Source organism: Kogia breviceps, chromosome 6 (assembly GCF_026419965.1).
Source record: "Kogia breviceps isolate mKogBre1 chromosome 6, mKogBre1 haplotype 1, whole genome shotgun sequence".
NCBI classification, from domain to species: domain Eukaryota; kingdom Metazoa; phylum Chordata; class Mammalia; order Artiodactyla; family Physeteridae; genus Kogia; species Kogia breviceps.
Genome location: NC_081315.1, coordinates 145,410,555 through 145,438,501, shown reverse-complemented (window position 1 = coordinate 145,438,501; position 27,947 = coordinate 145,410,555). Strand labels below are relative to the sequence as shown.

At 50.8% G+C, this 27,947-nt stretch overlaps 1 protein-coding gene across 3 annotated transcripts in view; it reads left to right on the top strand.

The window, feature by feature from the left end:
- FAM193A (family with sequence similarity 193 member A) overlaps positions 1–27,947 on the top strand; it is a 169,012-nt gene that overhangs the window by 123,257 nt on the left and 17,808 nt on the right. For all 3 annotated transcript variants that reach the window (XM_059065987.2, XM_067036816.1, XM_059065988.2), the window contains 9 exons: positions 1,924–2,077; positions 2,193–2,372; positions 7,645–7,896; positions 18,076–18,274; positions 19,241–19,513; positions 21,078–21,351; positions 21,807–21,990; positions 23,041–23,271; positions 25,990–26,836. In XM_059065987.2, coding sequence (XP_058921970.1) covers positions 1,924–2,077; positions 2,193–2,372; positions 7,645–7,896; positions 18,076–18,274; positions 19,241–19,513; positions 21,078–21,351; positions 21,807–21,990; positions 23,041–23,271; positions 25,990–26,836 — 2,594 coding nt within the window. The remainder of the gene's footprint in view (positions 1–1,923; positions 2,078–2,192; positions 2,373–7,644; positions 7,897–18,075; positions 18,275–19,240; positions 19,514–21,077; positions 21,352–21,806; positions 21,991–23,040; positions 23,272–25,989; positions 26,837–27,947) is intronic.

Genomic DNA, 27,947 nt, shown 5'->3' with positions numbered 1-27,947 from the left:
GCTAAGAACTCAGATGGCCACTCTAGCAAGCGACCGAAAGGTTCTGTTCTCCGTGTTCCCACATTACCTAGAAGGATGTCTTGTAAAAGCGGGGTGGCTGTGCAGCTGTCGCCAGTTCACAGGGAGGGGAGCGGGCCCGTGTTTCTTTGGACTTGTGGCCGTGTCTCGTGTTGAGGCCACCTGCTCTAGCTTCTGGACAGGCTGCACGTGGGTGTGTGTTTTTATTTAAGTAATAAAACATGCCTCTGCATGTCACGGTGTGTGTGGGTGCCGGGAGCCCTGCGGAAGTGACCGGCCCCCCCGCCATGGCTCCCAGTGGAGGGATGGTGCCCCGCATTTCTCAGACTTCTCTCTTCCCTCGTCTGGATTTCGCACGGTGACTCCGAGGCTTTCCTTCGGAGTCTTTCAATTCTCAATATGGATTTGGTCTCAAACACAAAATCACTGTAAAGGGATTGGCCTGAACCCCGTGGCTCCTTGCACTGAACTCAAGGTGCTTCGTAGCCGCAGGAACCCTGTGCTCTTGGAGCCGGTGCAGAGTGCTCGGGGCTTCACAGCCAGCCGCCAGCTGGCTCATCACGGGGGCGCCCCGCAGCTCAGCGTGTGTGGTCGCGTAAGAACGTACATGGGAAGAGTTCGCCCTGCTCCTGTGTTTTGGCGGCTGGCACCAGCCGGGGCCACACGCGGCTGCTCTGGGCATCTGGCCGCCAGCACCTTGTGACCCGTGTCTTCCTGGTAGACACTCTATGATCCGAGGACCTCCATGTGGCCGCCGGTTCGTGTTGTCTCTCGTGGTGCCGCTTCTAAGCTGGTGAAATAGAAGTGTGGCGGTTTAGTCGCTGGGCTGCAGTGCTGTCTGGACTTCACGGGTTCTGGGGTCGCCTCCATCGCATGGAGCACGTGGTTTAGTTCCTTCATCTCTGCACCTTGGCTTCCTCCTCTGGATCGTGGCGCTGCTAAGACCTCGGGAGCAGGTGTGGGTGCAGCCCAGGGCAAAGCCTGCCGTTACCTCAGGTGCAGCGGGCCCCCAGGAGGCCTGCCGGGCACTGTCCGTGCTTTTGCTCTGATGAGCTCCGGATGATAGCACGTTGTAGTCCATTGACTCTTGTTTTCCTCAGAGTGGAAAAGAACCTGAGTTTGGGAATTCTGGACACTCTTCCCTAAAGCCAAAAGGTCTCCAGTTCTTAGGATTGTTCCTTCTGGAGGCCATTGAGTGTTGAGGCTCAAGGCGGACGTGGCGGCATGTTTACGTGGACCCCCGGGGTATCCATTTACGGTCATGCCTTGAACCATGCACACTGAGCCAGGAACCGTGCGCCAGCTCTTTTTGTGAACCAGAAAGTCATACGTTTTAAGTGGTCTTCATAGGCTCTAGCCTTGAAGTCTTCGTACCTTTTTTTGGTAGATACTCCATTTGCCCGTTATGACTGGACTTGGCCACAGCTGGCCTTGTAGTGAAAATTCTTGTAGTATTTTGTCACATAAGTGCCTTCAGTGTTTTGTTCAGCCGGCTGTGTCTGAAATTTTGGCGGTTATAAAAAACAAACGCTAAAGACCTACAGTTGTTCTCCGTACCCCTTTAATTAGAATCAAAAATTGTGTCTGCCTGGAAATGGCGGAGAGAACAGTTGTACAGCAGGGCACCTCAGCTTGACTAGATGTGTAACATCAATTAATCTGCGTAACTTTGGTGGTTTCCTTAACGTTTCTCCTTTTGGAGGCTTGGTTTCCGTTCTTCCCGGTAGCACAAACGGTAATCTTCCAGGCGTTTCCTCGTGCGTTCAGGTTGCTGGGAGATGCTGAGGAGCATGCGTGGTACTCGGTGTAACACTCCCGCGAGCGAGAACAGTGTCTGCTTGGCGGGTGGCGCACTCGCGTGTGTCTGCCGCGAGCGGCCTCGTGGTGACGTCTGTGCTTTCTCAGTTGTAGTGACGATGAAGACGTCGCGCCATTGTCAGCCAAATTTGCCGATATTTATCCGCTGAGTAACTACGATGATGCCGAGGTGGTGGCCAGCATGAACGGCATCCACGGCGAACTGAACGGTGGCGGGGAGAACATGGCCCTGAAGGATGAGGTATGGGCGTGCGTCCTCGTAGTGACAGGAAGCGACGTCAGACGGCGTCTGGTGTGTCAGATTCCTCCCGTCCTCTGTTTCGAAGAGTGTGAATTACAAAGGGTTGTTTTTAAAGTCCCCTCAGGTAAGCAGTACCAGCAGTAGTTCTTCCGAGGCTGATGACGAGGAGGCAGACGGCGAAAGTAGTGGGGAGCCCCCGGGAGCCCCGAAGGAAGACACAGCTCTAGGAAACGGGAACCCTGGGAAGGAGGAAAGCAAAGTGGACAGTCCACCCCCATCTTACTCAACTCAGCAGGTATGATTTTATTTTTTTCGAACTTTGTTTCGCCAGAGGTCTCTTTTCTGCCTCTGGTTTCTCTAAACATGAGCGTTATTGAATACAGAATTATTTTATTTCGAAAAACTTGTGAAGATTAGACCTGGAGAGAGTTGAGGTATACTTGCAAAGTAAGCAAACGTGACTCGTACCCTCACTTTAGTCTTGTTCCTCTTTCCTGAATCTGTAATCAACATAATCTTGATTTTGCGGCACCGCCGCAGAGTAGCTCTAGATATTTAAGTGTTGTGGAGGTTTTTTGTCTGGGAAGAAAGGGAAAGGCTTTTTTTTAAAATAAAATGAAAGAGTGGAATGTTAAAATTTCAGAAAAGTTTGGTTTTGTAAGGGAGGTTTTTTTTTCCTGATTGGTATCCGTTTTTCTGTTAACCAAAGGTGCCGGGTACCTTACCAGACTGTTATTTTTTCTTAGAGACTCAGAGTTTTATAATAGACGCTCAAGCGGTTTTTAAATGAAAGGAAGAACAAATGAAGGTCCAGGCTGATTAAAACCATTTTAATAGGTGGTGTAAATCTGTAGGAAAGGACACTAGAAGGTCTTACCCCGAGAAGTCTTGCTCCCACCTCCTTGCCTGCTCACCCCCAGCCCCTAGTCCCAATACACAACCAGTGTTACCTATTTGAAAATAGGTCCTTCCAGTGTTTATTTATGCCAGTACAAATGTCCTTCGCCTTTTCATGAAAAAGGCTTATAGCAATGCACACTCTGTTCTCTTCCCTGCCTAGCAGTGTGTCCTGACCACAGCTGCATCTGTACGGAGCGCACTTCCTCTTGCTCCACTGCTGCTCTCTTCGGATTCCATCGTGTGCACGTGTCATAGTTCTGTTTTGTTTTTCTTTTTAGTCCCTGCTGACGGACACTTGTGTTTGCTTCCGTTTGTTTTCCCATCATAAACTATTCAGTGAGTAACCTTACATATCTGACATTTTATACGTAGGCAGTTCTGTCCCTAGGAGCGGTCACCAGGAGTGGCTTTACCAGGTCAGAGCATGATGCCCTCCCCTACCGCTGGAAGAGTTTTGAACTCTTGCCAGTCTGATAGATGAGAAGTGGTAACCCCGTGAGGTTTCAGTTTTCATTCCATTTTTTATGGGCAAACTTGAGCGTTCTGTCATATATTTAAGGGCCGTTTGGGTTGCATTTCCTTCTCTATCTTGTTTCTGAGTTTAATAATTCTTTGTGGGGACTTCCCTGGTGGTCCGTTGTCTAAGACTCCACACTCCCAATGCAGGGGGCCCAGGTTCGATCCCTGGTCGGGGAACTAGATCCCGCATGCCTCAACTAAGTGTCCACACGCTGCAACTAAAGATCCCGCGTACCGAAACGAAGATCCTGCATGCCACAGCTAAGACCCAGCACCTCTAAATAAATAAAAATTAAAAAAAAAAAAAAAAAAAGAGTTCTTTATATATTGGTATAAGTCCTTTATCAAGTATGTGATCTACAAGTATTTTCTTTTGATCTGTGGTGTGTCATAGTTTCTTTATGGTGTTTTTTGAAAAGCAAAAGTTACTAATTTTGATGCATTCCAGTTTATAAATTTTTTCTTTTATGAATCATGCTTTTGAAGTCATATCCAAGAAAATTTTACCTAATACAAAACTCTCTTTTCCTCTATAATATTTATAATTTTAGCTCTTACTTAGGTCTGTGGTCCATTTGACTCAGTTTTGCTTATGGTCTGAGGTTAGGGTCCAAATTCATCATTTTGCATATTTGGGTATCCAGTTGTCCCAGTACCATTTGTTGAAAGGGCCGTCCTTTCCCCTGTTGAATTGCATTGGCTATTTGTTGCAAATCAATTGACTATAAATGTATGGGTTAATGTCTGTACTCAGTATCTTGTTCATTTGACCTCTGCGTCCTTAAACCCATACTCTACCTGACTACTGCTTTCATTGTAAGTTTGGAAATTGGGTAGGATCTGCCCTGCAGCTTGGTGGGCCTTTTTCAAAATTGTTTAGGCTTTTCAAAGTCCTTTGCATTTCCATATACATTTTATTTTTTATTTTATTTATTATTATTATTATTTTATTATGATTATTTTTTTCTTTTTTGCCATACTGCATGGCTTGTGGGATCTTAGTTCCCCGACCAGGGATTGAACCTGGGCCACCACAGTGAAAGCGCCGAGTCCTAACCACTGAACCACCAGGGAATTCCCCATATACATTTTAGGAACAATTCGTTGCCTTCTACAAAAAGACCTGCTTGGATTTTGATAGAGGTTGCATTGAATTCTTGAATATTTGATAGAATTCATCAGCAAAATCCTCTGGGCCTAATCTTTTATTTGTGGGATGGTAAGGATCAATTTTGGGAAAATACAGTCTTAACAAAACTGAATCTGTCAGTCAGTGACCATGCTGTTTCCATTTATTTAGATCATCTTTAATTTCTCTCAGCAGTTTTTGAAAATTTCTAGTCTGTGGTTCTAGAACATGTCTCTTAAATTTATTCTTAAGTATTAGATGTCTTTTGATTCTATAATAAAGATGTTTTCTGATTTCGATTTTCAGTTGATTGTTGGTAATATATAGAAATACAATAGATTCTTATATATTGATCTTGAATTCTGCAGCTTTGCTAATACACTTGTTTTAGAAGGGTCGCAGTTTTGTGGTTTTGTTTTTGGGTTTGTTTTTGGGTTTTCTTTGGTAGATTACTTTGGACTTTATACATGCAAGGTCATGTTGTCTGTGAATAAACAGTTTTATTTCTTCCTTTCCAATCTGGATTCTTTTAATTCCCTACTCTTGCCTTATTGAGCTAGCTGGACTCTCCAGTGCAGTGTTGAATAGCAGTGGGGCAAGCAGGTGTCTTTGCTTATTCCCAGCCTTAGGGGGAAAGCATTCAGTCTTCGACCAGTAAAGTATGATGCTAGCTGTAGGTTTTTCATAGATGTCCTTTGTCCAGTTGAGGAAATTCTGTTTTACTCCTAGTTTCTTGAGAGTTTTATCATGAACATGTATTGGGGTTTTCAGATGCCTTCTCTGCATCTGTTGAGATGTCTGTGTGGTTTTCATCCTTTGTTCTGTTACCGTGGCGTATCTCATCAAGTGATTTTCATATATTAAACCAACCTTGTGTTCCTGGGATAAATTCCACTTGCTCATGGCATATAGTCCCTTTTTCATATGTTGCTTGATTGGTTATTTTGTTAGGGGTTTTGCATCTGTGCTGATAAAAGATACTGGTCTATAGTTGTCCATCCGTATGATGTCTTTGTCTGGCCTTGGTATCAGGGTGATACCTGCCTCATAAAATGAATTGGGAATTGTTTGTTCTGCCTGTATTTTCTGAAGGAATTTTGTCTAAGATTGAGATTTCTTAAATATTTGATAGAATTCACAAGTGAAATCCCATGAGCCTGGTCTCTTTTTGTGGGAAATTTTGTAATTACTAATTCAGATTTTGTTTACTTACTATAGGTCTGTTCAGATTTTCTGTTTCTTCTTGGGTTGAGCTTGATAACTTGTGTCTTTTTAGGAATTTATCCACTTCATCTGAGTTGTCTAATTTGATATCATATGGTTGTTTATTATACTCTCTTTTAATTCTGTAGAGTCTGTAGTGATGTTAATTCCTGATTTGGGTAATTTTGTTTACTCCTTTTTAACCCCCTCAGTCAGTCTGGCTATAGGTTTGTCCAGTTTTGTAAATAACCAATTTTGGGTTTTGTTGCTTTTCTCCGTTTTTCTCTTTCACTGATTTCTGTTCTGATCTCCATGATTTCTTTCCATATTCTTTGGCTTTGGTTTGTTCTGTTTCTAGCTTGTTGAATCTAAAGCTTAGATTACTGATTTTAGAGCTTCCAAATTTATTGAGACTTGTTTTATGGCCTAACATGTGGTCTATCCTAGAGGTGCACTTGAAAATAATTTGTATTCTGCCCCGATTAGGTGGAGGTCCTGTAAATGAAAGTTGGGTCAAGTTGATTGATAGCTTTAGTCAAGTCTTCTATATCCTTAATGATTTTCTATCTAGTTCTGAAAATTTTTGAGAGAGACATATTGAAGTCTTCAAGTATACCTTTGGGGTTGTCTATTCCTTTTTCAAATCTGCCAGTTTTTGATTCATGCATTTTGGGGCAGTGTTGTTGAATGTGTATCCGTGTAATTATTGTTCTGTCTCCCTAATATATTGGCCCTTTTGTCATTATGAACTGTTCCCCTGCTAATACTTCTTATCTTAGACAACTTTGTCTAATATTAATATTCCACCTGTCTTCGGAGTACTGTTATGTTATATATTTTTTCAGCTCTTAATTTCAGCTTCTTTGTGTCTCTGAGTCTAAAATTTGCCTTCCAGTCTTTTAGTTTGGTCTCGTAGTTTTATCCTGTCCATCAGTCCTTGCCTTTTGTTTGAAATGAGTCATTTACATTTAATGTGATTATTGATAATATTTACATTTACCATCTATATGTCTCATGTTCTTAGTACCTCTGTCCCTCCTTTACTTCCTTTTTTTCATATCGAAGAAAATTTTAGCGTACCATTTTAATTCTGCCCTTGGTCCTTGAGTTACGTTTGTCTGTGTGTGTGTTCGTTTTATAGTTTAGTGTTTTAAGGAGTGCGGGGAGTTGGGAATGGGAAGAGCCCTGGGCAAGAAGGCCGGGCTCCTTCTCTTCTTACCTAGAAGTTCTAGCAGATTTGCATGAATAAACGCTGCTCAATTTGCCTTCTTCCTTTGGTTGATTTCCAGAGCCTCAAAACGATTGCCTTTGACAATGGTGTTCAGTTTTACGCTTGTTTTGAGGGAGAAGAGTCACCGACTGCTTCCTTCCACCTTAGCCGGAAGTCCCATCTCTGGTGCATTTTGAGGAATCTCTGTGTAACCGTCCGTTAGGCGGTGTGAGCCCAGCGGAGCCTGGCACCGGTGGCCTTGCTGTCCTTGGTCCCGGCGCCCTCTCTCCACTCTGCCGTCTTGCCAGCCCCCTCGCCCCTGCTCAGACAGGCGCGGGGTGCAGATGGGTGTGGCTGCTGCCTCGGCAGACGCCCAGCTGGGGGGAGGTGCGCACCCCTTCTCTTTCCAGGTCTCTTCAGTCCCAGTCCTGGGGGCTCTTGTTCACCTCACAAGGAGGGACCCGTCAACCCGGGGTGTCAGGACAGGCCCTGCTTGCTGCCTTTGTATCTGCTGTGTGACTGGCTCTAATTCAGTCCATACAATTCTGTGTTTCCCTAAATACTAAACACTCGTTTACTAAATACTTCTTTTTTCTCTCCCTTTAGGCAGAGCAAGCTCCAAACACTTGTGAATGTCATGTCTGTAAACAAGAGGCGTCGGGATTGACGCCATCGGCAGTGACCGCTGGAGCCCTTCCTCCTGGCCACCAGTTCCTGAGCCCCGAGAAGCCCACACACCCCGCTCTGCATCTTTACCCCCACATCCATGGACACGTGCCCTTGCACGCCGTCCCACACCTGCCTCGCCCTCTCATCCACCCCACCTTGTACACAGCGCCCCCCTTCACACACAGCAAGGTACGTCAGGGCAGAAAGGGCTGGAAAGCTCACCCGTCACTCAGACCTTGAGGGGTACACGTTTAAACAAACGGAAATCCATAAATCGGCAGCTTGTGTAGGACGGCACCCACGCTTGATGGGAGGGTCTGTAAATGTTTCCTTTTACCGTAATCCTTGAAACTCTTAGAATTTTGAACCTTTACACTTGTAAAAACAGTCATGAAAGACCTGGTTTATTCCTCCAGAATTAACTAGTACGTGAAGAGTCTTTCAGATGGTGCCGGCGTGACGGGCTGTGCTTGGGGACCTTCCACGCAGGGCTTCTCCCCACCCGGAGAGCAGGTCGGTCCTCTCCCCGCAGCGTTTCGAGGCCTGGCTCTTTTTCTCAGCATTTGAATGTGACATGAGTCCTCTAACACTGGCTGGGCTCTTCAGAGTCTAAAATGACTGTCCTCTAAGCATGAGACCGAGGGCTTTTATGTAGAAAGGAGCAAGCTTGAAGGAGGGACCCCGGGTGCCATGGGGTGCGGGCCCACGTGCCGGCAGGTGAGTGGGAGGGGCTGGGGGCCGACCGGGGGGCCCGGCCAGGAGAGTAGTGAGGGGCTGGGCAAGTGTGGTTTGCGTGCGTTTCTTCCCCGAGAACCTCAGGTTTACGTTTAGTACCTTAGACTTTGCAGTGAGATTTTTCAGGTTAGTTTCGTTCTCTGTGCCTCTCTAGCTATCTTGAACTTACCTTTATTGGCTCTTATCATGAATTTTTATTTTTTGGTCACTTATTCCGCCTCGTGTGGATTAGTTCTAGTCAGTCAAAAGTAGACTTTTCCCCAGACTCTACGGATAACGTGACTTAAAGCAGTGGTTCTCCACTGGGAGAGAAAGGGAGGACGTGGCCCGGAAGGGGCTTTCTCAAGAAGGCCACACATTGCCATAGCTGGGGAGGGGCACAGGCGAGAGACTGCAATCACCGGTTTATAACAGAGGGTAATCAGCGTGTCATGTTCTCTTACGATACGTGCTTGGTGACCACTCACACTTAGGCTTGCATTTTATTAGATTGAGTTGCTCAGTTTGAACACTTGACGATACCTTTGTTAGTCGGGTGATTTTCAATAGCATCATTCAGGCGTGTCTTCAAGGCCAGGCTGTTTTCATGGTCTGCCCGATCCCCAGCCCTTGCCCTCTGGGTGAACGTGTTGGCTCCCTGTTCTTACCTGAATAAAGCTCCAGTTTCTAGTCCCTAGGGAACCACCCGGAGAAAGGGGTATAGAATGGTCTCTCATACTTTCTTGCTGGTGGAAGCTGTTCAAGAATTAGTTCCTGGGCTTCCCTGGTGGCACAGCGGTTGAGAGTCCGCCTGCCGATGCAGGGGACACGGGTTCGTGCCCCAGTCCGGGAGGATCCCACGTGCCGCGAAGCGGCTGGGCCCGTGAGCCATGGCCGCTGCGCCTGCGCGTCCGGAGCCTGTGCTCCACAATGGGAGACGCCACAGCAGTGAGAGGCCTGCGTACCGAAAAAAAAAAAAAAAAAAAAAGAATTGGTTCCTAAAAATCTTCAAGTAAAGTAGTGAAATTGATTATTCCCAAAGGCTATTGGGACCTCTAGTTAAAACTGATTTTTTCCCCCTGAATTTTGGCCTTTTCTCAGGACGTTATAAGTAGTCTATAGAAGGGTAAAGGGGAAGGAGAACATTTCGGGGGTAGCATCATCTGTATCGAAATCTATTTATTTGATACCCATTAAACTGTAATCCAGTAGATAGATGTGAAAGATTCGTGGCTGGAAAGGCAAATATGGAGGACGAGCTGTTAAGCTGTACTTCGGCCACTTTAGTATTAACGTCAAGATTATTTCAAATACATTTAGAATACACTAGTTGGATGCCATTTTTATTTGGAAAAATAAGATGCATTTGACAGAATACTTCATTTGTACCTGGTATAAAAATGTTTGCTTTTCTGAACAGTCTTATGTTGTCACTTAACCAGGTTTTGCAAAGTTGGTTTGTGTTACTGGAGGTAGTTTGACTTGTGGCTGCGTCTGTACCTAAGTGCATCGTGTGTTCCCAGCCCCGTAGGAGATGGTAGAGAAGAAATGCGCTGTATTAGAAGGACACAGCCTCATCCTGAGCTCCGTCAGAGCGGGTTTCTCAGAGAGGCCAGCACTGTTCAGCGAGATGGTCCGCACACGGTTGGGAGGAGGGGGGGGTGCTGAGTGTGGCGGGCGGCCGTCCCCACTGAGGCTCTTCTGACTGGCCGGTGTTTCTGTGTTGTCAGGGCCTTTAGAACTTTCTGCTCTGGTTAAATGACAGTTGTTGCCTTGAAGACTTTATGTCACTGTAGTTGTAATTCTTTTAATTCATACTTTTGCCATCGTGGGTAAATACACTGAGGCCCTAAAATGCTTTGGAATGAGCGCTGTTAAAATTTTGTTTTCTTGAAATTAGAAAAACTTGAAGACTATTTCTGTTTTCAGATGTCTTCATACCAATGATACATTTCATTTGTGTGTTCAGATGTGTTATTTGAAAGTTAAAAGTACTTGCAGGAGGTAAATATAGTGATGAAATACTAGAGAAAAAATTAAAACTGTGAGTGATAGGGAATTTAATTTCCAAATATTTGGGAATTCTCTAGCTATCTTTCTGTTACTGTTTTCTACTTTAATTACATCCTGGTCTGAGAGCATACACTGTATTTCTGTTCTTTCGAATTTGTTAAAGTGTGCTTTGTGGCCCAGAATGCCGTCTCTCTCGGTGAATGCGCCATGTTCCTTAAGAGGAATGCGTAGTCTGCTGTTTTTGGATGAAGTAACAGTTGATTGATGGCACTGTTGAGTTCAGGTGTGTCCTCACTGATCCCTCCCTGCTGAATTCTCCCCGTTTCTGATGGGGGAAGGTTGAGGTCTGCAGCTATAACAGTGGATACACCTGTTTCTCCTGGCAGCTCTGTCAGGCTTTGCCTCATGCAGTTTGATGCTCTTTCGATAGCTGCTTACATGTTTGGGATTGTCATGTGTTCTTGGAGAGTCGGCCCTTTATCATTAAGTAATGGCCCTCTTTATCCCTGGTAACTTTCCTTGCTCTGCAGTCGGCTCCGCCTGCAGTTAGCGTAGCTCCACCAGCTTTCGATTAGTGTTCCATGGTGTATCCTCTCCCCACCCACCACTTACAGTAGGTTTCTTGTAGACAGGTATCCGTGGATCTTGGGTTTTTTGGGAGGCGGGAAGGTTCTTGTTGTTTAATATATTCTGATAATCTCTGTATTTTCATTGGTGTACTTGGACCATTCACTTTTAAAGTGATTCTTTTATGTGTTTGGATTAACAACAACCATGTCTGTAACTGTTTTCTATCTGTTATCAGAGGCTTCTTTTTCTGGCTTCTCCACTTTTAATTGAGCATTTTCTGATTCCATTTTATCTCTTCTCTTAGCATATTGATTATGCCTTTTTTTCAATTTTAGCAGTTGTATCAGAACATACATTTTAACTAATCTAAATCCCTGTTCAGATACCACTGTTCTGCTTTATATGTAGCATAGGTACTTTTTAACAGATTATTCCCAATTCCTCCCTCCCATCCCTTGTGACATTGCTGTCATTATTTTCATTTATCCATATATTAATCACCTAGTACACTGTTATTATTACTTCAAAGTTATTTTCTAGATCAATTAATAATAAGAAAAATAAGAGATTTTATTTTACTTGTATTTATTCCTTCTCCATTGCTCTCCCTTTCTTTATGTAGATCCAGATTTCTGACTTATATTATTTTCCTTCTGCCTGAAGAGAATCTTCTAACATTTCTTGCAGGGCAGGTCTGCTGGAGATGAGTTCCCTCAGTTTTTCTTTGTCTGAGGAAGTCATTATTTCTCCTTCACTTTTGAAGGACAGTTTCGCTGGAGACAGAATTTTAGGTTGGTGGTTTTTTTTTTGTTTCTTGGAACACTTAAAACACAGTTAACTCCACTCTTCTTGCCGGCATGGTTTTAAATGAGATGTCCCTTGTGACTGCACTCCTCGTTCCGTAGGTGCAGGGGTCTCTCCCCGCTGCCCAACCCCACCCCCTTAGGCTGCTTTCAAGATTTTCTTGTTGTCTTTGGTTTTCTGCAGTTTGAATATGATATGCCCAGGTGTGGAGTTTGCAGGTACCTGTTCTGTTTGGTGTCCTCCGAGCTTCCTGGGTCTGTGGTTTGGTGTCTGTTGTGAGTTTGGGACGTTCTCGGCTGTGACTCCTTCAGACGGTTCTCCTGTTCTGCCTCTCCTTCCAGACTCCAGGCACCATATTGAAATGTCTTCTGAAATCGCTCCACAGCTCTTGGACATTTTGTTGTATTTTTTTTGGTCGTTGTTGGTGGTGGTGTTTTGGGGGTTTTGTTTGTTTAAATTCTCGTTTCTCTTTGCATTTCAGTTTGAAAAGTTTCTCCTGACCTATCTTGAAGCTCATTGATTCTCTTTTTGGCTGTGTCCAGTCTACTGATTCTTAGTTTCTCTTACAGGGTGTTTTATTTCTAGCATTTCTTTTTGGTTCTTTCTTAGAATCTCTCTGCCCATATTACCCATTTGTTCGTGCACGTTGTGTGCCTTTCCCATCAGCGCCCTCAGCGTATGAGCAAGTTTAAATTCCCTGCCTGACGGTTCTCAGCCATTTTATCTTGTTTGTATTCCCTCCTAACCGCTCTGCTCTCTCTCCCTGGACCTCCGGTTAGACCTTCTCATCCTGCACATCATGGCTCATGGTCTCTCCGTACCTGAGATGCATCTCCTTGTCTCTCAGTCTGTTCTGACAACTGTTTTTGGATCAGTCTTCCAGTTAAGTGGTTCTCTATAATTGGCTCTAGCCAGCCCCTTAAGTTTGAGTTTTTAATCCCACCTGTAATTCTTATTTCTAAGCTTTAATTTATTTATTTTTCAAATATGTTAGAAACCTTTTCTTTTTTTTTTTTTTTGCGGTACGCGGGCCTCTCACCGCTGTGGCCCCTCCCGTTGCGGAGCACAGGCTCCGGACGCGCAGGCTCAGCGGCCACGGCTCACGGGCCCAGCCGCTCCGCGGCACGTGGGATCTTCCCGGACCGGGCACGAACCTGTGTCCCCTGCATCGGCGGCAGGCGGACTCTCAACCACTGCGCCACCAGGGAAGCCCTAGAAACCTCTTATGTTCTCTTGTTCCTTGATCACTTTTTTCTTTTCATCTTTCCTCTCTTTAAGCACTTTGCACATAGTTATTCTGTGTTTGAATGAAACCTTGAGGATCTAAATCTGTTTTTATCATGAGATCATGTTTTGTTCAGCAGATGCTGAATGGGGCATGCTTCCTCAAGAGAGGGTTTGCCTTTGCTGGTGCAAAGGTGCCAGCAGGGAGCTGACCCCCTGGGACCCTCTAGCTCCCCTTGTCTCCAGCTCTCCTTCCTCCCATGGGACCACAGACCCATCCCCTCCTCACGGTGACGATGGCGCACACGTCCCCAGGACAGCCATCCCTTCCCGTACCTCCACTGGGTCCTGTTTTTCTTGCCCCGTTCTTGTCGGTTCTTTGTGGACCGTTTCCCTTGCTTTCTCCATAGCTCAGCCCTTTGTTACAAAAGTGTGTGGTGCCGTTTACCTGGGACGTAGAGTGAAGTGTCTCCCCTCACTGGACCAAACCCAAGGAGGGAGAACTTACAGCCTTAGAGATGAGCACGTGGGCCACACCTCCTGCTCCCCCACAGGGCAGGCTCCCCTGCTGCGCGGGGCCTGGGAGCAGTGCTCGAGGCCTCCAGCTTTAAGTCCTGTGTCTTTTCCATCTGGAGAATGTGTTATGAAGCAATTGCCCCATTAGGGAGGGTCTGGAACTGAAGGTGGACACATGTCTTGAAGTCTCCACGGGCGCATAAGGGTTATTTGGAAATGGTCAGTGAGTTCAGTGCATCGAGCGGAGCCTGGTGACGTGACTCCCGCGTGGCTGTGGGCCTGTGAACCTGTCGCCCCCTCGCCGGGTTACTTGTGTACAACCACTGCAGAAGTGTCTCATACAGTTAAACGTGGTACAGGTGTAAGTTCAGTTGGAATTCGAGGGAGAAAAAATGCTGTGTGGAAAATATGGACATAAATAGATGGCCATTTGGGGGGCATGTTGTGACCTGTGATCTGCGTTTTATTTCAGAGGCAGAGTTCAGTTCTTCTGACCCTAAGAAACAGCGAAGCCGAGGTGGGGCTCTTGCCTCTTCTCCTCTGGCAGGAGTATTGAAGAACCTCTGAGAAGAAGTGCAGAGTAGAGGGGTCGCCACTCTCTTGTTCGCTGGGATATAAGTGGACCCTTTTGTCTGCATGCTGGGCGTCAGCGGCCTCTCCCGCCCGTGCTCAGCGGCTCGGCCTGTGCTCTCTCGCCTCCGTGCTCATGGCGTCTGGGATGACATCTGGGTGTGAGACAGGCTGGGTCTGAGGTTCCTGCATAAACGCAGCAGCGTGCGTGGTGAGGGCATCAGTTGGTGTGTGTGTCAGAGCTTCCACTGAAAGCAAAAGTTTGCTTTCCTGTGAGTCAGTTTTGTCTCAAAGAGGAGAACAGTTGAGAACTTCTGTTCGTTGAAGCCATGTGGATTTGTATAAAGATTGAAAGCAGTGTTCCAATTTAATAGCATTATCCGCATGTCGAGAGGCTTATTTTGTGCTTAAATCATTAGTGTTTTTCTGGAGGCGTGGCCCCAAAATGGTCTGGGTGACAGGTGCCTATTTTTTCCGTGAAGGAAACCCACGGCTATAGGAGTTAGTAGGCGTCTTGTGCAGAGGCACGTTCAAACAAATTCGGCCTGCCGGTTACGGACCTGCTCCCTTTGTTCTCTACAGCGGGGCCTCCTCCTGTTTGGAGTAGCCGGGCTTCTGAGGAAGTGTGTGAATCAGATGTGTAGAATCGCTAACTTAGGTCTCCAGTGTAACGGTTCCGTGACTACCTCCCCTCATTCCGCCAAGTTAAATTCTGCCCAGCATTTATTGAACATCCAGTATGTGCCAGGCCCTGTGCTACCTGCTAGAAAGATCAAAACCGGTTGGTCCTAGTCCTTGTTTTCAGAGACCTTGCAGTCCAAAGAGAAGACGAAAGCAGAGTCAAATTTGAAAACTCAAACTACTACGACGTCCCTTAATAGGAGCTGTAGGTGCGGAGTAGGAGAGTGACACCGAAGAAGGAGGACTCCCTGAGCCTGTGGCGTGGCTTTGCAGAGAGGTGATGCTCGGGTATCAAGCGTCCCGCAGGATGAGCGGAAGCTCTCTGGGCAGACGCGGGCGGCGGCTCCCGGTGACCAGCCGGGCTTCCTCCAGCAGGAAGGAGCCAGCACGCTCGGCTGCGCCCGGCGGGTCTCCGGAGTCCTCGGGCAGCTTCCGAGCCCTCAGCGTCTGCTGCCCCGAGCTGCTTCTCAGAGCTGACGTGGCGAGCAGCGGCCGCTTCCCACCCGTCAGCTGTGTCTGCCCTCAGCACAAGGTCTTTAAGACTAAGAAACCTTCTCCCGTTGGATGGCTGGGTTTCGTCCGGCCCTCCTCAGCAGAGCAGCTCTCACTGTGTCACTCCCTTGTGGAAGCTGACGTCCGTCCTCGCCCTCTGCCCCCGGGGCTACTCCGCCTGAACAGCTGGTCCCGGCTTCTGCTTGGGCCCTGGGCGCCCAGTCTAGCCCTGCTTCTTCCCACTTTCAACTCCTGAGTCCGCTCCAGCCTCACCCTCCGCCTTCGTCTCTCTGAGCCCGTTCAGGGTCGGCAGGTGCGCTAAGCTGCTCAGCGGCCCGAGCCGAGGGAGGGAAGCGGGGGCGGGGGTGGGGGGGCGCTGGCTCGTGTCTGGGGAGACGCACCGTAGCACTCGGAAGATGCCTCCTTTGGGCCCGGCCATACGCTGAACCCTTGACACGCACTGTCTGGTGTAATTCTTACCGCGTCCCCTGGCGGTAGGTACTTCTAGGTTACAGATGAGAAAACTAGAGCACAAAAAGATTGAGTGATTTGCCTGAGGTCACACAGCTAGTAAAGGGCGAGCTGGCCCTGGACCCCTCGGACCGGGCAGCCTGCAACGTCCGGCTCCGTCACCGGCCACGCCTCCCAGTGGTGGAGCCCGAGGCAGCAGCTCCGACCTGAGCGCAGCCTCAGCTCAGACGTGGCCGGCCTGGAGCTCCCGAACCCTCCCCTTCCTCCCCACCTGCCCCGCCAGCGCTCCAGCCCTCCCCGGCCCCTTACTAACTGCTCTCCGCCTCATCCTTGCCCCTCTGGCTCCTTCACCGGTTGCCACAGATCCATTTTTCTAATCAGTCGACCAGACCGTCTCACCCTGCTGCGTAGAAACCTCTGTGGCTCCCCAGCCCCTTCAGGACGGAAGTCACACGGAGTTGTCTCTGCTGTGCCCCCTGCAGCCCGTCAGGTTGTGGCACACTTGTCCATGGACATTGGCCATCCCCGTGCTCCGACCCTCCCCTCCGACCCTCTGCCCAGCCAGGCAGGCCCTCAGGGTTCCGCCAGACCATCACCGCCCCTGGGAATCATCCCCAGACCCTCCCACTCGAGCTCCCAGCACTCACTGCTCATTCCTGTGTCCTCAGGGACGTGCCCAGCACAGACCCGTAGTTCCTCTGGGTGGGCCTGGGCACACAGCTGCAGAGGGAAGGCCGTGTGCTCCATCCGCGGGATGCTGGGGGCGGCAGGGCCGGGGTCCGGGCTGCCCCGTCCCCTTGCAGCATACTTAATTTGAGGCGAGGCGGACATTAAACCAATAGGTTAAAGATAAGTCTTGAATTATGACTGTGGTAAGTGCTGAGAGGGAAAATTATGGACTTTAGTGTGTTCGATGGGAAGGCCCCCCCTGGTCTGGGTGCTGGGTGGTGAGAGCAAAGGCAGTGCTGGCTTCTCCGAGGACGTGACATCTAGGCTGTGGCCAGTAGGATAAATGTAAGTCAGCAAGGTCTGAGCTGAGATTAGGACCTCCTAGAAAGTGGACACAGTGTGAGCCAAGTTGTGGGTCGAGAAGTAGCTTGGAGTTTGAGGACCAAGGAAAGACCCGTGTGTCCAGGGGCTTCGTGAGCAGGAAGGACGGGGGAGGCCGGCCACGTTCAGGACTCTGGGTTTTGCGTCAGAGCAGTGGGAGACCCGTGGCACAGCCGAAGTGCAGGAGTGGCGCCCTCCTGCTCATGTGCCATGAGCCCACTCTGGCTGCGGTGGGGAAGGCTGCTGGGGGTATGGGGGGCGGGGGCCAAGGGGAGGGAGGCCCAGGACGTGTGCAGGGAGCAGCGGACGGCCAGTCACCCCATAAATGTGGGGACCCGGCGCCCTCCCTTGGCACCTCAAGACAAAGGTCTTCCCCTCCCCGCCCCAGGGAGGGTGGGTTTAGAGCTCAACGTAGAATCCACCTTTTCTTCACACTTACACTGCACTTTGTCCAAGTGTGAGGGAACAGTGTAAGAGCTGACCGTTTTTACGAGTGATTCCAAAGCTGACTTTGCGGCGAGCGGGGGCTACTCTTCGTTGTGGTGCACAGTGATTTTTAAAATGTCAGATGAGAATAAGCCACAGGAACAGATCTCATGCAAATGGGCCTCATTTAAAATAAGACTAGGGGGCTTCCCTGGTGGCACAGTGGTTAAGTATCCGCCTGCCGATGCAGGGGACACGGGTTCCATCCCTGGCCCGGGAAGATCCCTCGCGCTGCGGAGCAACTGAGCCCGTGCGCCACAACTACTGAGCCTGCGCTCTAGAGCCCGCGCACCACAACTACTGAGCCCGTGCGCCTAGAGCCCGTGCTCCGCAACAAGAGAAGCTACCGCAAATGAGAAGCCCGTGCACCGCAACGAAGAGTAGCCCCTGCTCGCCGCAACTAGAGAAAGCCCGCGCGCAGCAAGGAAGACCCAAGACAGCCAAAAGTAAAAACAAATATATATATAAATTTATTTTAAAAAATAAAATAAAATGTGACTAGGGAGGAATGTTAGAAGTCACTGAGTTGTCTAAAGTTTCCTGATATATTCCTTGAGCATCAGTTGCTTTTAAAATCTACATCTGGTTCAGATTTGCCCTGTCACGTACAGCCTCATAAATAATCGAGTAAGCTTCTGCGAGATGTGCTCCCGGGACACCTGTTCACGGCAGGCGTGTCCCACACGGTTTCAATAATGACTTGTCTGTTTGTAGTTTAACTCCTTAGGTAAATAGAATATTAATTTTGATATTTGATTAGAACATTTTTTTTTGTAGGCTTTACCGCCAGCACCTGTTCAGAATCACACAAATAAGCATCAGGTATTCAATGCATCTCTTCAAGACCATATTTATCCGAGCTGTTTTGGGAATACTCCAGAGTGGAATAGTTCTAAATTTATAAGTCTTTGGGGATCAGAAGTGATGAATGATAAGAACTGGAATCCTGGCACTTTCTTGCCAGATACAATTTCTGGTAAGGAACTCATTAAAACTTTCTTAAAGTTTAAAGTGATCTGTGCTCAGTGGATTGCCCTCCCTGTTGCTGCAGTTCCCCAGTGGGGGCCGGGGCTGCTGCCTCCCCTCGCCTCTACCTCTGGCAGGAGGCCCCTTGGCCCCTTCAGGCTGCTCCACCCACCCGTGTCTCCCGCCAGGAGCGGAGCAGGGCTCTGGGCTTGGCGGCCCGTTGCCGGCACAGGAGCCGGACGGGCCTCGGACACTGGGTCTCTCCCGCCCCAGGGCTGCCTAGCGTCTTGGCTCCAGGGTGCGGTGTTGGGCCTTTGGTTCTCGAGCATTGGTGACCAGCAGACCTCGACCCAGTGCCGCAGGGTGGTGTGGCTTGAATGCTATGACTTAACGTTCCTTGTCTCTCTTTCTGCACTGGCCCTACCTGGGACCTGTCCCCTCTAACAAGCACCTTCCTCCTTGCGGCCTCAACTGCTGAGGTGCAGCTCTTTCTTCAGTGGCAGGGCAGGGCGTGCCTGAAGAGGGGTTGGTACCTCTGCCTCATCTCTGTCTTCACATGGTCAGAGCCCCTGGTGGTCCCACACCCCCGCCCCCGCATGTGCTCAGAACAGCAAGCTAGACTTGACATCTGGTCTGTGCTTAGAAAGGGTTTCTAACTGTGTGACCTTGGGCAAGTTGCTTAGCCTCTCTGAGCCTCAGTTTCTTCATCTTCAGGATAGGCATGGTAGTACTAAGCTCAGAAAGAAGTTTTAAGACATTAAATAACTTTTGGAAAGCACCTAGCACAGGAATTGGCACATAGTAGGTGCTCAATAAATTTTTTTTCAAAGATGAAAACTAGTTGACTAGTGTCACCCCCTTGGGATCCTAACTTCGGTAGCAGCCCCAGTGTTAATAGTTCAGTCAGCAGGTGACCTTTGGGTTTCAGCTAAATGCTTTCTTTTAGAAGCCTTAATTTTCCCATTCTTCTCTGAAGGGAATGACATATTAGGGCCAACACTCTCAGAAACAAGACCTGAAGCTCTTCCACCTCCATCTAGCAATGAAACGCCTGCAGTTCCGGATAGTAAAGAGAAAAAAAATGCTGCGAAAAAGAAATGTTTGTACAATTTCCAAGATGCTTTTATGGAAGCAAACAAAGTTGTGATGGCCACGTCGTCAGCCACCTCCTCCGTGTCCTGCACGGCCACCACGGTGCAGTCAAGCAACAGCCAGTTCAGAGTGTCGTCCAAGAGACCGCCCTCCCTCGGTAAGGCCCACCAGCTCGCAGGGACCCTCGGGGTTGGCGCTGCGTATTCTGTCCTTCTTCCTCGGCGTCTCTGTAATTCCCTTTCATTCGGCCCGGCCAGAGATGTCAGTGTAATTAACAGCTAAGAATGCTCTTGCACAAAGAGCACGTCCTCTAGGACTCTGATGAGAATGTTAACCGTCACACTGACACCCTCCAGGGCTTTGCCACACTGTGTGCTGCCTTTCCTCTCTGCGCTTCTTGTTCTGCGGTGGGAAGAGGTCGTTGCTTCCTGATCGCGTGGAGGAATTTGGGGGCATCTGAAAGTAGGCGCCTCATGGAGAGTCAGTCAGCTGACGGGGCTGCTGCCCAGCCCGAGATGCGGCCCCTGCTGCCACGCACGTCAGTGGTGTGTGCGGGTGGCGTCGCTGTCGCACTCTGATCTGAGCACAGCGAAGAGGGGGCTTGAAAGCGAGGGGGCGGCCAGAGACCAGTGGCAAATGTCAGAGGGACACGGGGGCCGGATCAGAGAGGCCTCACTAGCCAAAGTTAGGACTGTTTGAGCGTCGGAAAGAATAAAGGGACGGGTCGTAGCGCGCAGCTAAAGTCGAGAGTCCTTCGGGGTGCTCGAAAGAGGGAGTCGGGTGGGGAGCTGCCCGGGTAGAAGCTCGCTGCTGACTACGTGTGCAGGACCGATAGCAGACAGAAGGCCTCCCTGCAGCCAGCCGGTGGCAGGGGCCCCAGGCAAGCGGCCTCATGGGTGTTGGCACGTGGGAGCTCAGTTCGGGGAAAGCGGCCGTGCCGGTGTCTGGGAGCAGCACCCACAGGTGCCTGGCAGATTGCAGAGGGAGGGTAAGGTGCCGGCCGCCCCGCCGCGCACACCTCATCAGGTGTAGCCTCACCGACAGGAGCAGACACGCTAGGTGCTTCCTGTGCCGTCAGATGGGAAGCTCCAACAGAACCTTTGCAGGATCCGTGCGTAGAATATTTCAGCTAAATCGGACGTGAGACTGTAAATCCAGGATTGTGGACAGCTGGCCTCAACTCAAAAAATGTCAGTATTGTGGAAGGAAAAAGAAAGTTTAAAAGATGCTGGGTTGGGGGAAAAGCTGCAAAGGACTGTGGGAGAGGCCGGAAGTCTGGTTGGGGTTGTACGTGAGATGGGAATGTCACCTCGAGGTTAAATGTCTGTAGTTGGCGCTGGTGTCGAGGTTTTACGGCAGAGCGTGCATGTTCTCAGGAGTCCGGGCTGGAGTGTTGAGGAGTGAGTGCAGCTTGCTTCCACATGTTAAGCCACCAATAAAGTGTGTGTGTGTGTGTGTGTGTGTGTGTGTGTGTGTGTGTGTGTGTGAGAGAGAGAGAGAGAGAGAGAGAGAGTGTGTAAATAAAATAGTAAATAGTCTTGAATCTAGGTGAAGGGTGTATGGGTATTCTTTGTACTGTTCCTTCAAGTTTTCTATAGATTTGAACATTTTCTGGCCAAAAGGTGGTTTAAAAAAAAAAAAAAAAAAGTTTTACCTTAGAGAAGCCTGAACGTCTGCCTGACTTTGGCCACTGGCAGTGACTCTGGTCTCTCTGAATGCAGGCGATGTCTTTCATGGCATCAACAAAGAGGATCACAGGCACGGGGTGCCGGCGGCCCCGAGGAACAGCCCCACAGGCCTGGTGCCGCTTCCTGCCCTCCCTCCCGCCGCCCTCTCCCCAGCCTCCGCGCCTCACCTTGCCAGTCTCGCAGCCCCGTCCTTCCCCAAAACGGCCGCCACCTCTCCCGGGTTTGTGGATTCACGCAAGAGCTTCTGTCCTGCTCCTGTGGCCCCCGCCACAGACGGCTCCGTCAGCGCTCCTCCCAGCGTCTGCAGGTGAGCCCGGGCCGGTGGGGGAGGCCGGCAAGCTTCAGAATGGGTGCCGTGCGACCTAACCCTGCAGGACCTCCGGAGACACTGCGCGCCTGGGGCCTCGCAGCTCTCCAGCCGGGGACGTCAGCGGGGAGGGGCGGGGGCGGGCTCGGCCTGTTCCGCGGAGCACAGGGCCACTCTGGGTCTGTGCGCAGACGGGCAGCAGCGGCGGGATCCCCCAGGATGAAATGGTGGTGGGAGGGACAGTGGAGGGGCCATGTGTGTGCACCTGAGAAGCCCCTCTGGGCGTGCCCGCCGGCCTGCGCCTGTCCTGCCTGCCGGGCCCCTGGGTCATGCAGGCCCCGCGCCTCGTTGGCGAGGGCAGGCTGGTCGGAAAGAACAGCCTCGGCCACCGCTTGGCATGCTTGCACCCCTTGGGGGGCAGGCTGCTCGCTGACGGGCCCTGTGCGGTTTTGCAGCGACCCCGACTGTGAAGGGCATCGCTGCGAGAACGGCGTCTATGACCCGCAGCAGGACGACGGGGACGAGACCGCGGACGAGGACAGCTGCTCCGAGCACAGCTCCAGCACCTCCACCTCCACCAACCAGAAGGAGGGCAAGTACTGTGACTGCTGCTACTGTGAGTTCTTCGGGCACGGCGGGGTAAGTGCCTTGGCCTCCCCTCGGCCTGGGGGCCTCCTCGGGGGAGGGGGAGGTGTCGGAGAGCCCGCTTAAGTGCGTAAAATTAGTGTTTCGCGATGGACGTTTGTAAATTGCGTGTTTAAATTAGAATTGTAAAATGTGCAAACTCCTTTGCAAGGATAACGTACCAGGTTGAATTCAGGGTATGGTTACACTGTGTGTAAAGCATTATTTGCGAGCATAATTAAAACCAAGATACGTCTGAAACAATGGTTCCACTTCTAGGTTGTAGTTGTCGTAAAGAAATAATGACACGTATTTGCCCAAAGTTAGTTTTGAGTATGTCATCTCTGCATTTTTGCATTCGATTAGATAGGACCTACTAACCACCCAGGCGTGGGAATTGTCGAGTCCACATAATGGACAGCCTGTACAGGAGGCTTCCTCTGGCTCGACTGCACAGTACATTGACACACATCCATACCGTGTGGTGTCCCGGGACAGTCATTTCATCCGTGCAAACAAGTGGCAGCCGTGTGTGTGGGGGCAGGTGGGGGGGGGGGCAGGGGCTGAGTGAGGGCTGCTCTGGTTCTGCTGGCGTCCTCGCCTCCATGTCTCCTCAACTCAGGCAGGTGCTTTAGTAGCCAGAGAGGGGCCTTTGGGGCCCTGGAAAGGAGACCTGCGAGGGGATGAAGAAATACTGTAAACACATCTGTTGACGTGAGAAGATAGTCACACCCTATTATATAAAAAGGAGATCAATTACAGCATGTATAATAGTTTCTTTTTTAGTTTAAAAATAACCATTTTTGTACATAGTTGTGCATCCTCTGCCAGATTTTTTTGTGAACGTGTAAAGCTTGACAGGTCAGTGCCAAAATACTACCTTTGGGTAATTGGTGACGAAAGGTTTTTCTTTTTCTCACCATTTGCTTATTTTATTTAGTTACTTTTCCTGATGAACATGTGTTACTTGAGCAATAAAAATTTCACTTTTAATTCTGTGGTCTGAAATTTGGTATATTCAGAATCATTAAAACTTGCATTTCGTCACGGTTTCGTTTGTCTTAGCCTCCAGCTGCACCAACGAGTAGAAATTATGCAGAAATGAGGGAGAAGCTTCGTTTACGGCTGACCAAGAGGAAAGAAGAGCAGCCTAAGAAAGCAGAGCAGCTCTCGGAAAGGGAGAGCGTGGTGGACCATCGAAGGGTGGAGGACCTGCTGCAGTTCATAAACAGCTCGGAGACCAAACCCGTGAGCAGCACCCGGGCCGCCAAGCGCGCGCGGCATAAGCAGAGAAAGGTAAACAGAAGGTCTCCAGCAGGCGGGCTTCCGAGGTCGGGGCTGGGCGACAGGCTCCCGGTGTTGCTTCAAGAGCCCCTGACCCGCCCCCCCCCCCCCCCCCCGCCAGCCTGAACTGGACGCTGCTTCAAGACCCGTGTTGTATTTTCAGGCTGTGGAGCCCCCTGCTGTGCCAGGGGGTTGTAAACGGCTCGAAAACGGGCCTCCGGTTCTTGTGCTGGCCAGCATCGGGGCGGCAGCAGCCCCTCCACCTCCTGTCTGGCGAAGGAACTTCTTTCCCAGGGAAGCGGAGGCAGCAGCCCTGGCTGTCGAGGGCGGGGCGCTGTGGGCTTCTGGACACGGGGGCTGAAGAAGCGCCTTTGACCCGAGGCTGGCACAGGGCCGCGAGCAGCCCCACCGGCAGAGGAGGATCAGGCGGTACTGCTCCAAGGAGGGCCCGCACGTGGCAGTGACATCGAGAGCGAGGCGGCCACCTCACCGTTAGGGCAGGGGCCGCCGCAAAAGCCAGCAGCTGCCAGGACTGGCCAGGTTGGCCCAGTGGTGAGCTGCGGCCGGGCCTGGGCGCGGTCTCGACGCGTGAGCGAGCCGCGCAGACTGTGCTGCTAGGCTAGAGATTGTGTCCGTCACTTCCTGCGGCGTTAAAAGTGATGGGGACAGCATCTCCCCTAGGCTCTCCTCTCCCCCGCCGCCGCCAGGTCTTCTGGAGCCTCTTCCCGGTTTCAGCCCCCTGAAGGTGTCAGGCTCCACGAGCCCCCTCAGCAGCCAGGTGTGGGCTGTGCCCAGAGGGGACTCGTCAGGACCACAGGGCTCTGACCGCAGGATGGCTTGCTTTGGGAGGGCGTGAGGCCCCTGTGAAGGAGGAGACATGCCCACAGTGGACCCAGGGTCGGGCCACTTGTCGTGTGGTGTTGCTTCCAACTTGGTTGCCGTGATTCTTAAGGAAGCTGTCATTGAACTGAGTGGATTCACTGCCGCTGCTGTACCCACCCCCGGTCCCGAGATAGGTCTGGATTGGCCACAGGTCTAATTTGGGGGCTTGGAGGGAGTGGCCTGCTTCTGCCCCAGACCTAGCGTGGGGAGAAGGTGTGTTCTCCACCCAGGGGCGTTTCAGCGCCCGGGGTCCCAGGTGGTCCGAGGCCCTGGGGACTCGCCACTGGGCTTCGTCGGAAGCCTCTGGACTGGCTCAGGTGCTTTCAGGGCTGCCCCTACCCGGACCCCTATCCTCTGTCCTTGCAGGCGACCTGGGCCCAGAGCCCGCCGCAGGCGCACCCCAGGTCGGCCTCGGCTCCCGCTCACGCCCTTCGCGCTCTCTGCCGAGCACCCTCTTTGCAGAGGGGCCCACAAAGCTGCCTTGTCTCTTGTCGGCCGGCCGGTTGTTGAAATGAAGGCAGCGCACACCGGGGGTGGATTCACTGTAGATTCTGTCCTGTGGCAGGTCGGGCCTGCAGACCGGAGGCCCTGGAGTGCCTGCCTGCGGGGGCCACTGTGGGACACACTGCGGGAGTTTGTCTGTCAGGTGCTGCCTCCAGCAAAGCTTTCCTTTAACAGATGGGGCGAGAATTTTAAATCATCTTTACTTGAGTTGCCAAGTTACATTTTTTTGAAACCTGTCATTGAATTTTTAACCTAATGTGATGTTTAAGTTATTTAGAAAAAGAAGCAAGTTGTCTCTTAAAAATATTACCTTCTGAAACATCATGAAAAATATTTAAATTCGGAAGGACCTTTACAGTTTCCCACGCAAAATGTTTTTTTCAGAGATTCTTACAAGCGTGAGCCTTACCTGGAGCCCAGTGATGGAGGAGCCGTTCTCCTTACTCTTACTGGGTTTTTGTTTGTTTTCTTTTTAAAAAATATTTATTTATTTATTTGGCTGCCCCAGCACGCGGGATCTTCGTTGCTGCGTGCGGGATCTTTCTGTTAGTTGCGGCACGCAGGATCTAGTTCCCTGACCAGGGATCGAACTCCGGCCCCCTGCATGGGGAGCGCGGAGTCTTAACCACTGGACCATCACGGAAGTCCCTCGTTTGTTTTCTCATTGGAAGGAGTCTTTTCCATTTATGCTCCTGGAATGTGTGTCACTAAAAAAATACAATCTTCGCTTGAGTTCAAAACTCATTTCCTACCAGTTGGACAGCAGAAGTAACCATTGTCTATTTGCCACGTCATGTTGAATATTTTAGGAAGTCATTTGCTCTATCACACTAGTGAAAATATATTGGGAATTTTACCTGCTAAGGTGGGAAAAAGAAATTTCGAGCTTTTCAGTACACATTTTCTTGAATGTTGCTTTGACCCACACGAACGTGTCAGCAGCGTCCCCCACCTGGACAGGTTCTGGCGGCACCTGTGTGGCTGTGTAACTGCTGCCGTGTGATCAGTCGTGTTCTTGTCCGGTTTATCCTCCGCCTGCCGCGCACAGACGGGAGAGCCCACGCAGGGCAGGAGCACGGCAGCCGCTCTGACCTTGTCCTCTGTGCCCAGGGCTAGGTCAAAGGCTATAAGGAATTTTTTGTTGACTACCACCCCCTGCTTTGATGGAGGTGTGTTTTAAGCTTTTGACCTATTACAGCCCCTTTCAGGGTTTCTATTCTTATCACACGATTCCGTTTTTACCTCATTTGTGTGTGTGTGTGTGTGTGTGTGTGTGTGTGTGTCTCTTACTTTTTAGAGCACTTAACTGTTCTCCTAAGTTACCTTTTCCTTTCATGTCGGCAGCTGGAGGAGAAAGCGCGCCTTGAAGCAGAGGCCCGGGCCCGGGAGCACCTGCACCTCCGAGAGGAGGAGCGGCGGCGGGAGGAGGAGGAGGAAGAGCGGCTCAAAGAGGAGTTTCAGCGGCTCCAGGCGCTTCAGAAGCTGAGAGCCGTGAAGAAGAAGAAGAAGGAGAGGCCAAGTAAAGACTGTCCCAAGTTGGACATGCTTGCTAGGAGTTTGCAGGCAGCCGCAGAGCCTGTGCCCAGCTCTGACAACATCCACAACGGCTCGCTGGAGCTGACCGAAGACCCAGAAGCCTCATCTCGCTCCCCCTCCAGACACATGGGCCACAGGGTGCCGGGGCCGGGGCCAGGGGCCGGCGGGGACACCCCCGACCGCCTGGCCACCAGAGACTCCAAGCTGCTGCTGCCCAAAGGGGTCAACGGGAAGCAGCAGGAGCCACTGTCCTTCCTCCTGGACATGATGCATCACCACAAAGAGGGGAACAGCAAACAGAAGCTGAAGCAGACCAGTAGAGCGGGCAGTGAGCCGGCGAGGAAGCCCTTGGAACCCCCCAGAGCCTCGGAGGCCCGGCCCCGGCCCCAGGCTGAGTCAAAGGCCAGGGTGCTTGACCTCACGCCCCTGGCGGAGCACAGAAGGGAGGAGAGGAAAGCCAGCAGCAGCAGCAGCAACAACAGAAAGCAGCTGAACCACGTCCGGGAGGAGAAGCCGAGCCCGGGCCCCGCAGAGCCCGCCGCGCCCAGCGAGCACCCGCAGAGCAGCAAGCCGGTGCCAGCGGACTCTCCGCAGCCCAAGGGCAAGAGCAAGAAAAGCAAGAAGAAGAAGGGAGACAGAGGCAGCAGTTCGATCGGTAAATACAGAGCAGAAAGGGGCGTGTGTCTAGCTGGGGCGTCTTGGGACGGGGAGGGCGCTGGGTCGGGTGCCTCCCAGGGTCCGTCCCTCCTGGAGGTGTGTGCTGCCGGCCGTGTCGTGGCTTCGCGCTGTGGGGCCTCTTCACCAACCATGAGGGACACGTAGGCATTGTTGTTACATTTGGTCGCCTTGAAATAATTTTAGACTTCCCGCAAACTGCAGGAAAGAGTACGAAGGATTCCCACGTAACTCCCATCAGCTGAGCATGTCACCACACTTGCTTTGTCCTGTCCCTCCCTCTTGGTTACTTTTCTGAACCAAATGAGAGTGCCTTCAGACATGGTGCCCTTTTACCCTGAAACGCTGCTGTGCATATTTCCTCAAAACAAGAGATTAGATAACAGCAAGATACAGAGGGGGGGGTGCATGATGTAGTCGTTGATTTTAACAACTGAACAAAACAAAATGGGTACAGTCGGAAACAGAGGACGCCGGCTGCATTTCCCAGGAGTCGCCGTGGCTGCACTAAATGTGCTGCACTAGGTCCTCTGTGGGGAAGAGACCCACCGACCCTCAGGCGAGGAAGGAGCCCCGAACGCACACTGAGGGCAGGTGCGCCGGCCGGCCTCCCACCGCGGTGGGAGCAGGCGGCTCTGAAACCGCGCGTGTGCCCGCCAGGGCCGCAAGGAAGGGGGCACACCGCGGGCGGCGGGGAGGGGGCTGCAGGGAGCGCAGGGTCGCGTTAAAATCAAGAAATTAACACTGGCACAGGGCGGTTATGCAGCCGTAGGCTTATTCACCTTTCTCCGCTCGTCCCTTTAATGTCCTAGGAAACACGGTGGTTTTCTCCTGACACGGGATCCAACCCAGGGTCACATGTCACCTCTCTTTAATTTCCTTCAGTGGGGCAGTTCCTCACTTTCTCACAACCTGACATCTCTAGAGAGTGTGACCCGTCCGTGTTCTAGAGTCAGTGACTATCTAGCGTGATTTCAGTTGGTGCCGTTGCTTCACAGCCGGGTTCAGATGACGCAGCGTTGGCGGCAGCGCCGTGGGGGAGGCGGGTGTGTGTTGGCGGGTGCCCTGCAGTCAGGAGGCGCACCGCCCGG